Genomic DNA, 8718 nt, shown 5'->3' with positions numbered 1-8718 from the left:
GGATTATAATAAAACAAATAATATAATTAAATTATTAAGGAAGTGTCAGACTTGATAAATAATGCAACCCAAATATATGTTTTTAATAAGAGACACACATTGAATGTAAGGATACAGAAAGGTTTTTAAATTATAATAATGGAAAAAGATACATTAGGCAAGCACTGGCCAAAAGTAGTTGTTATGATTATATATCAAGGTCGGAAGCACCATTTGAGGTAAAATGATAAAAGAATTAATATAGGAAATCCAGAAATTCTAATTGGTATGTACCCAATCACACGGCTTCAAGATATATAAAGCAAAACCAGATAATTAAAAGGAGAAAGAAACAGATTAATAAACATTGTGAGAGACTATAACACAGCTCCACACTGATAGGTAAAAAATCAGTAAGGCCACAGAAGACCTGCACACTGAATAAACTTGATCAAACTGATATTAACACTGCACCTAATAGTGATAGAGTGCACATTATTTCCAAGTGCACCCTGAACATTTATCAAAACTGAAAATAGGCCAAAAGCAACCCAGGGAGACCCTCAAAATAAAATATAAAAAAGGGCTGGGGGGGCTGGGGATGTGGCTCAAGCGGTAGCGCGCTTGCCTGGCATGCGTGCGGCCCGGGTTCGATCCTCAGCACCACATACAAACAAAGATGTTGTGTCCGCCAAATACTAAATATTAAAAAAAAAAAAAAAAGGGGGGGGGGCTGGGATGTGGCTCAGTGGTTAAGTGCTCCTAGGTTCAATCTCCAGTACAAAAAGAAAAAAGGAAAACAAAACAAAACTGAAAACACTTTGAGCCATAAAACAAAGTTCAACAAATTTCAAAGGATTCAAATCATATAGAGTATGTTTTCTGACATCAGTGAAAATAAGCTAGAAATCTCCAACAAAATAATAACTAGAAAATACCCAAATATTTCAAAAACTGGCAACATACTTCTAAATAATATATGGTCAAAGAAAATATCACAAAGGAACAGAGTTTTCTGAATTGATAATAATGATGTAGAAAAGTGTGGGATGCAGTTAAAATTATGCCCGATGGAAACTTAAATTTTAAATGCTATTATTAAGAAAGAAAGACTCTTGATTTTTTTCTTTTTTTTTATTTTTCCTTTTGGCACCATGAATTGAACCTAGGGCCTTGCACATGCTAGGCAAACACTCTACCAGTGAGCTGCATCCCAAATTGATTAAATTATGTTATGTGCATGTACAAATACATAACAATGAATCCCATAATTATAATATACCAACAAATAGATGAAAGTCAATGATCTCAATAACTATTGTGAGAAACTACAGAAAGAATGGCAAAGTAAATCTAAACAAACTTCAAAAAAGAAAATAATAAGAGTAGACAAAAGAAAAAAAACACAAAATATCAGCTCTTTAAAAAGAAAAATGGGAGAGATCTCTAGAAAGACTAATCCGAAAAACAGAAAAAATTTAAATAGGTCTACAAAAATTACAGATCTTAAAAATATTAAACAGAAAATAAAATAATATCAGGAGCAATTTAAATCAATATAACTGGAAATTTAGGTGAAATGAACAAAGTTGGAAAAACACCATAGTTTTTATTAAAAGAATACAATGTTCAAATAGTTCTATACCTATTAAATTAAAATGGTATGAAAATGTTTTCACAAAGAAATTTCCAGGCCCAAATGGTACACCAGAGAATTCTTCTCTATAGTTAAAAACACAATAACTTATCTTACATAAACTTTTCCAAAAAATAAAATATATGTCAATTTAATGAACGAGTTATCCATATTCTTTTTGCCCCCACATTTTTTTATTGGTACATTATAGTTGTACATAATGATGGGATTTGTTGTTACATATTCATATATACACACAATATAATAACATAATTTGGCCAATGTCACTCCCCAGCACTTCTCAACTCCTCCATAATCCTGGTAACAAACCCCAAAAAGGTCATTACAAGAAAAGAAAATTTATATCTAATCTCTCTCACAGTAGCATATAAAAGGAATCAAGCAATATAGAAAAAAGAATAAGAAATCACAATCACATTTGTCTTATTTCCTAATGCAATAATAATAAGACATTTGAAAAAAATCAATTAACATAAAATCACCTTAAAAGACAAAAGGAGAAAAATAATTTACATGGTCACATTATCGAATCATTTTCTTGAATTCACAAAAATTATATATCTATTCACATTTGTGTGTGTGTGTGTGTGTGTGTGTGTGTGTGTGTTGCTGAGGATTAAACCCAGAGCCTTGCGCATGGGAGGCAAGCACTTTACCAACTGAGCTATATCCCAAGTCCTCTATTCACCATTTAAAAACAAACAAACAAAAATATCTCACAGGACAATGAATAAAGGGGAATTTCTTTAATTAAGAGTATCTATAAGCAACCAACCAAACAAAACCCCAAAGCATTATATCTTACAAACAAAACCCCAAAGCATTATATCTTATGATGAAATATTAAAAGTATTTTCCCCTAAGATGAGAAATGAGACCAAGATTCCTGCTTTTTATCACCATTTGTATTCAATATTGTACTGGAGGCTCCGGTCAGTATAATAAAGAAAACAAAAATGATATAAAGATTGGGAAATAAGAACTAAAACTGCCTCCTTCATAGCTGATAAGACTATGTACACAAAAAATCTAACTCTCGAATGCTGATAAACATGGGTGGGTCTACTAAGTGAAAACTTATTGGGCTGTAGAGTTACCAAGGGTTTACTTTTCTGTATATACTCTATCTCAATTAAGTCAAAATCCCAAACCAAACAACTGCAAATGCCTAGGCCCCATCTCTACAGTCTATGACTCCGGGAAGAATGGGAAGGGAAAAGGCAGCATAAAACTACTTTCAATAGTTCCAGAGTGATTTGGAAGCATGCCCACTGTCCTAGAGTAGAGAAGAATACTAAGTATGTAAGTGACACTAAGTTAGGGGTAAAGGAGAGGATCTGTTACTAAAGAAGTATATAATTATGAAAATTGGCTCACAAATAAAGCTTGAAGAATATTTCTAAGATTTAACCTCCCAAACATTCTAAGTTTAGATTAAATATTCAACAACAACCACAACCTAGGTAATTCTGTTAATTTTTCCTGGAATATAAAGATAAGACATATATCCCATTTATTTTACAAGGCTAAAATCTAATTAAAACATACACACAGGAGGGAAACTGACCTACTTAACTTGTGAATATATAAGCAAAAACTCTAAATAAAATACTTTCAAACTGGGCTTAGCAGTGTATTCAAAGAATGCACTGTGGCCATGTAACATTTGTAATACAGTATCAGCATGCTTCAAAAGTAGAAAAACCAACAAATATAATTAGCTATATTGATAGATCAATGATATAAATTTTTTCTTCTTCTTTTACCAATGAATGTATTTGTTGCATTAACCATACATGCACCTGTGTGGGTACACACACAGAGACTATATAAGTTGCTTAGGCTGGCTCTAAATTTCCTATTCTCCTGTCTTAGCCTCCTGAGCTGCTGGGATTTATAGGCATGCCCCACCATCCCCAGATAAAATACCATTTATTCACTGAGCATCTTTTATGGTTGAGTCAAGAGCTGGAATCCCTGAGGGCCATAAAACAGAGCAAATCATAAGCCTTATCCTGCATTTAGAGAGGCAAAGCAAATGAACACTTAAAAGTTTGACAGTATAAGGTAGTAAATAAATGGGAAGTGGCAATTCTCTGGATTCATTTACTTTATATTTATTAGGTATCTTTAGTATTTATTTACTGGGTAAAATAATGGTTACTAAATATCTTTTAGCAATGTTAGGTAATCCCTCAGAGAAAACTGAAGACAGAACCAAACCAATTCTTGACAATGGAGCATTATAACATGTTTCCCGGTCTGTATTTTCACTTGTGTACCTCTGGTCTCTCTTTTCACCCCTGCTAGTCTCATTAATTTTATTTATCTTGTCAAAGATATTAACACAGTAGTAGAATCGCCCAGGAGGCATTAAAGCAACATAGATAAGAACTTTAGTGGATACTCAGTCCACACTTCTACCTTACCTTCATACAGGATTATTTCCCTAACATCCCACATATGAGTGTTGAGCTCTGTTTGAATATTTCCACTGAGAGGATGTTACTTTCGCTAACATTTTTTTGTGTGTGTGTGTTTGGAATTGTTACGTTTTTGCCATTGGCTTTGAATTTTAATTTTTTATTTTATCCTGGGGCAGAAAATAGGTGAGTTCAAAAGTAAAATTATTTATCCAACTAAAACAATTTTAAAATAGGCTGGCTATTTATCCTGAACTACCTAACTCTAATTATTATTATTTTTTAGTTGTAGATGGACACAGTGTTTTTATTTATTTATTTTTTAATATAGTGCTGAGGATCAAATCCAGTGCCTTATACGTGCTAGACAAGTGTTCCACCACTGAGCTACAACCCCAGCCCTGGCTAACTCTACTTACTGAAGCATTTAAGTATCAGGATTCTAAACTTCAGAACCTGAATTATGGCAACCCTAGAATTTAGATGTGTCTGTGAAGCCAATGGAGGTAATAAGATAGTACTAATCCATGGAAGGGAGATTCCAGAAACAGATCTGAATCAGGGACATCAAGATGGTGTCAGAGGGTGAGGCCATTCTGAATATACTACTATTATCAGTCTCCCATACTTTCCACTAGCCCCAGGGTCTCGATACTAAGTCCTTTAAAGCAGTAAGTGTAGTGAGGAGAAAAATAAATAGAATTTTATGTAATACCTTATGTCTAGAAATTCCACTCAGTTTTACATCAAAAACCTCCGAGTCATCCTTATACTTCTCCTTCAATCTCAATAGCTGATCAGTCACCAAATCCAACATTCTTTAAACCCACTTGACTAGTTCTGTATATTTTACTACCTAAAAATATCTTATATCCACTGTTAGCACCCTGGTTCCAGTTAACATCAATTCTTGTCTGGATCATTGCATTAGCTTCTAATTAGGTTCCCCACACTCACTTTTTTTTTTTTTAATTTTTTAAAAATTAAAAAAAAATTTTTAAGTTGTTGATAGACCTTTATTTATTTTATGTGGTGCTGAGAATTAAACCCAGTGCCTCACACATGCCAGGCAAGTGCACTACCGCTGAGCCCTAGCTCCAGCCCCACCACACTCACTTTTGATCTCTCAAATTTGTTCCCTAAATTACAAACAGCATGATCTTTTAAAATCACTAATGTGATGATCAAAACTCTTCATTGGGACTGGAGATATAGCTCAGTGGTAGAGTGCATTCCTAACATGTGCCTGGCCCTGGGTTCGATCCCCAGCACCACAAACAAAAGAATCACAACAATTCTTCATGGCCCTCCTGTGATCTTAAGATAAAAACCAAATCCCTTAATTTAGCCTATAATAATAGCAATACTACAATATATCCTTTACTAGAACATATTCTTTAACAAAAAGCAATATGGGGCAGAAAAGACATTTTTAAATCTGGAAAACAAGCCTTGTTAGTAAAGGAACTGTAAAACACTCTTAAACCTATACAATTTCACTCCATGTTCAAGAATCTTTAAGTGCAGTGGCTTTCCTGTTTCCTCTCCCTGCCTCAGGTTCTCAAGTGCTAGTACCTCCACATGAACCTTCCCTCAAGTCCCCACAGAGATCTTCTTCTCTGAGTTGTGGAAGAAGCTCAGATCTTGCTGTTTTTTTTTTTTTTTTCCCCTCCCAATGGTGGTGCTAAGTAAACACTCTACCAGTGAGCAACCCCTCTCTCTCAAAGATACCAAATTCTTCAGAATTTTCATTAGAAAATAATTACCTACTTGGGTGACTCTTTCCCATTAAGTAGGGGCAAGAATCACATCTGTCTTTGTTCACCATTGCATTTTTAGTTTTATGTGCCCAATAAATAATAGGTGCTCAACAAATTTATTGAATAAAAAACATAATTTTAAATTACTATGTGTACTAAAACATAATGATGGCTTTAGGAGCACGTAGTGAAGCTTAATAAAAGACCACCCAATCATGATTCAATTGCTTTAGTCACTCCTTTCTTTCTTTTTATTTATTTATTTATTCTTTTTAGATATATATGACAGTAGAGTATATTTTGACTAATTTTACATACATGGAGTATAACTTATTCTAATTAGGATACCATTCTTGTGATTGTACATTATGTGGAATCACACTGGTCCTGTATTCATATATGAGCATAGTGAAGTTATGTCTGGTTCATTCTACTATCTTTCCTACTCTCGCACCCCTTCCTTCATTCCCCTTTGTCTAATCCAATGAACTTCTATTCTTCCCTTCCCTACCCTTTCTTTATGGGGAGGAATAGGTGAGTAGGAAAATTTCACAAAATGAGATGGTACACAACATGCTTTCTGATTCTAATGTCAAGTATAAATTTGATAAACCAATTAGTTTAATGTTAACTTTTAGTTCAAAATCTCCGGAAAGTACTTTGAGAAAGTATGGATTGAGTTTCAGTGACTTTCCCCCAGAATTACTTAATATTCAAGGATATGTTCTAGTGTAGTTGAAGGTGTCTGGAGTCCAACTGCCTATTAGTAAAATATTACTCTATTCAGGAACACACAGATCTTAGTTTTCTATTATTTTAAAGCTTTATATCTGTTAGTTAAAACAAGAAAGTTCTTCTAGTCTTTCAGTACTTACAAGTGAAGGAACTGTGAATATCTGAACCGAGAGGTCTGCGATTGAAAACTCTCTGTCGTGGTCATCTGTCACATAATCACTCTGCAAACGCTCATAGTTCTATTAAGAAGGCAAAAAAAGGCAAGGAGTGCCAGCTATCAGTTACAAAGAAAAGGCAAGCACTACTCACCAGAGTAGGTGCAGTGAAGAACTGGACAGACAGAGCAGTCACCGACACTGCTCGCTCGTGATCATCCTCCATAAAATCTCTCTGCAACTGCTGGTAATTCTAAACAACAAGGGGGAGATTCACCTCTAATCCACATTGACCAAAGGGTTAAGGATTATAATGAAGTCAGTGCTGGATAACTCAATAGGATAACACTGCTATGAGAACAACAACTGGAATAATTTCTACCAATTAAATCCTGTATAAATATTGATTCACTAAAACCTGTGGAATCTTGTATAAACAGTGATTTTTCTGGAGCCCAAAGTTGTTTATTCAAATCCTAGGATGATATTTTAACTGGTGGGGCCAAATACAGTAACATAACAAAGTCTTTCATGAAAACCGATTTTCATTACTTCTGGATGTGTATTAGAATCATTTGATGACTCCTGCAAAGTACACATGCTTGGGCCCCACTCTTGGTGAAGCTGCTTCAATAGATTTGAGAATGGAACATAAACACATGTATTTTGAAAGAGCTCTCCAAATAATTCTTACATACTCCCTTAATTAAGAACTCCTAATTCAGGGGAATAGAAAAATATGTGGTTAGTTTAATCAAATGTTGCTGAAAGGAAGAACTTAACCTTTATCAACCACTGAGTTCATAATTCCTAAGTCTTATATGCATATTGTTTCAACCAAGATTATTGTTTCCTTAATAGGACCAATGCATAATTCACAATGGCACAGATTTAATTCTTCCTTTATCACTTTGTATTTAACAAATACTACATAGATGGATATTTATGTTATCAAGGGAGATGTTAAATGTTTTACTACTGTAACTTTATTTTATTGATAAAAGATAAATCAATATGTTGATGTATTATGAGTAGATGCGAATTTTTTTGAGTTTTGAAATAATTTTAGGCTATACTTATCCTTTATATAACCTATTTCATTAATCTTCAAAACTCAGAAAACACTTACTTTTGCAAATCGAATGGCAAATAGTTTCTTGTATTTCAAATCCATAAGTAGGCTGCTCATGAATAATTGATGATATACACTCCTAGCACCTTTAGAAAAAGAGTAGGTGTAAGATATTGCTATACCCAAGAAGCCAAAAATTACTTTAAAGTTTTTATGTGATTGTCTTCTAAAACTCCCAAGAACAAAAGTCTACATGTTTTTCTTAGTACAGATTTTGTGCTAAGAAAATTATGTTTTCTAAATATAATTTTCTAACAAAATATAAGGTTATTTAATTTGCATCATAGACCAAAAATGTTGCTGTTTTTCCCAAAGGTTAAGACTGTACTCCCGCCCCTACTTTTTTTTTTTTTTTTTTTTTTTTAAGTATTGGGGAATGAACCCAGGGCCTCACACATGCTACATACATACTTATTCCACCACTGGGCTATACTACATACAGGTCCTACAATGCTAATTTGAAAATGAAAAGACCTTTAACATCCCAACCCTTTATACCTTAAAAGTAGTTAAGAGATTCACCTTTCCATAATTTGGAATCACTAAGCATCAGTCTATCCACCAGACAAGAGTTTTCACCATATGGTCCTTCCTGTAATCCAACTTGACATAAAATCCGGCGAAGGCCATCTTTAAATAGGAGGAACAGCAAACATGAGATGGCTACTTCAAATATTATAAAGTGACATTTTAGTACATGTTCAAATAGATATATATAGTTATGTGTCTTATTAAAGGTCAAATTTACTTAGAAAAAGTGAACAATAACTATTGTTTTTACAAAAAGGAAAAAAAGTGAAATCTCACATTATATACAACTCTTTTAATGAATTAGAGAAAAACACCACAAAACAACTGATAGTGCATACTTATATTA

The 8718-nt window shown here is 33.6% G+C and overlaps 1 protein-coding gene across 1 annotated transcript in view; it reads right to left on the bottom strand.

Annotated features, from left to right (window-relative positions):
• Positions 1 to 6694: 6694 nt before the first annotated feature.
• LOC124079532 (E3 ubiquitin-protein ligase UBR2) overlaps positions 6695 to 8718 on the bottom strand; it is a gene marked incomplete at its 3' end in the record, with an annotated part of 55586 nt that continues 53562 nt past the window's right edge. Inside the window, 3 exon segments of the mRNA XM_046425120.2 lie at positions 6695 to 6793; positions 7839 to 7927; positions 8364 to 8471. Of these exon segments, the coding sequence (XP_046281076.1) occupies positions 6695 to 6793; positions 7839 to 7927; positions 8364 to 8471 (296 nt within the window).

Source organism: Marmota monax, unplaced genomic scaffold (assembly GCF_021218885.2).
Source record: "Marmota monax isolate L192 unplaced genomic scaffold, Marmota_monax_Labrador192_F-V1.1 WCK01_AAM20220418_F8-fsc01074, whole genome shotgun sequence".
NCBI lineage: Eukaryota > Metazoa > Chordata > Mammalia > Rodentia > Sciuridae > Marmota > Marmota monax.
The sequence above is the reverse complement of the archived record's forward strand: the minus strand, read 5'-3'. Positions and strand labels throughout refer to the sequence as shown.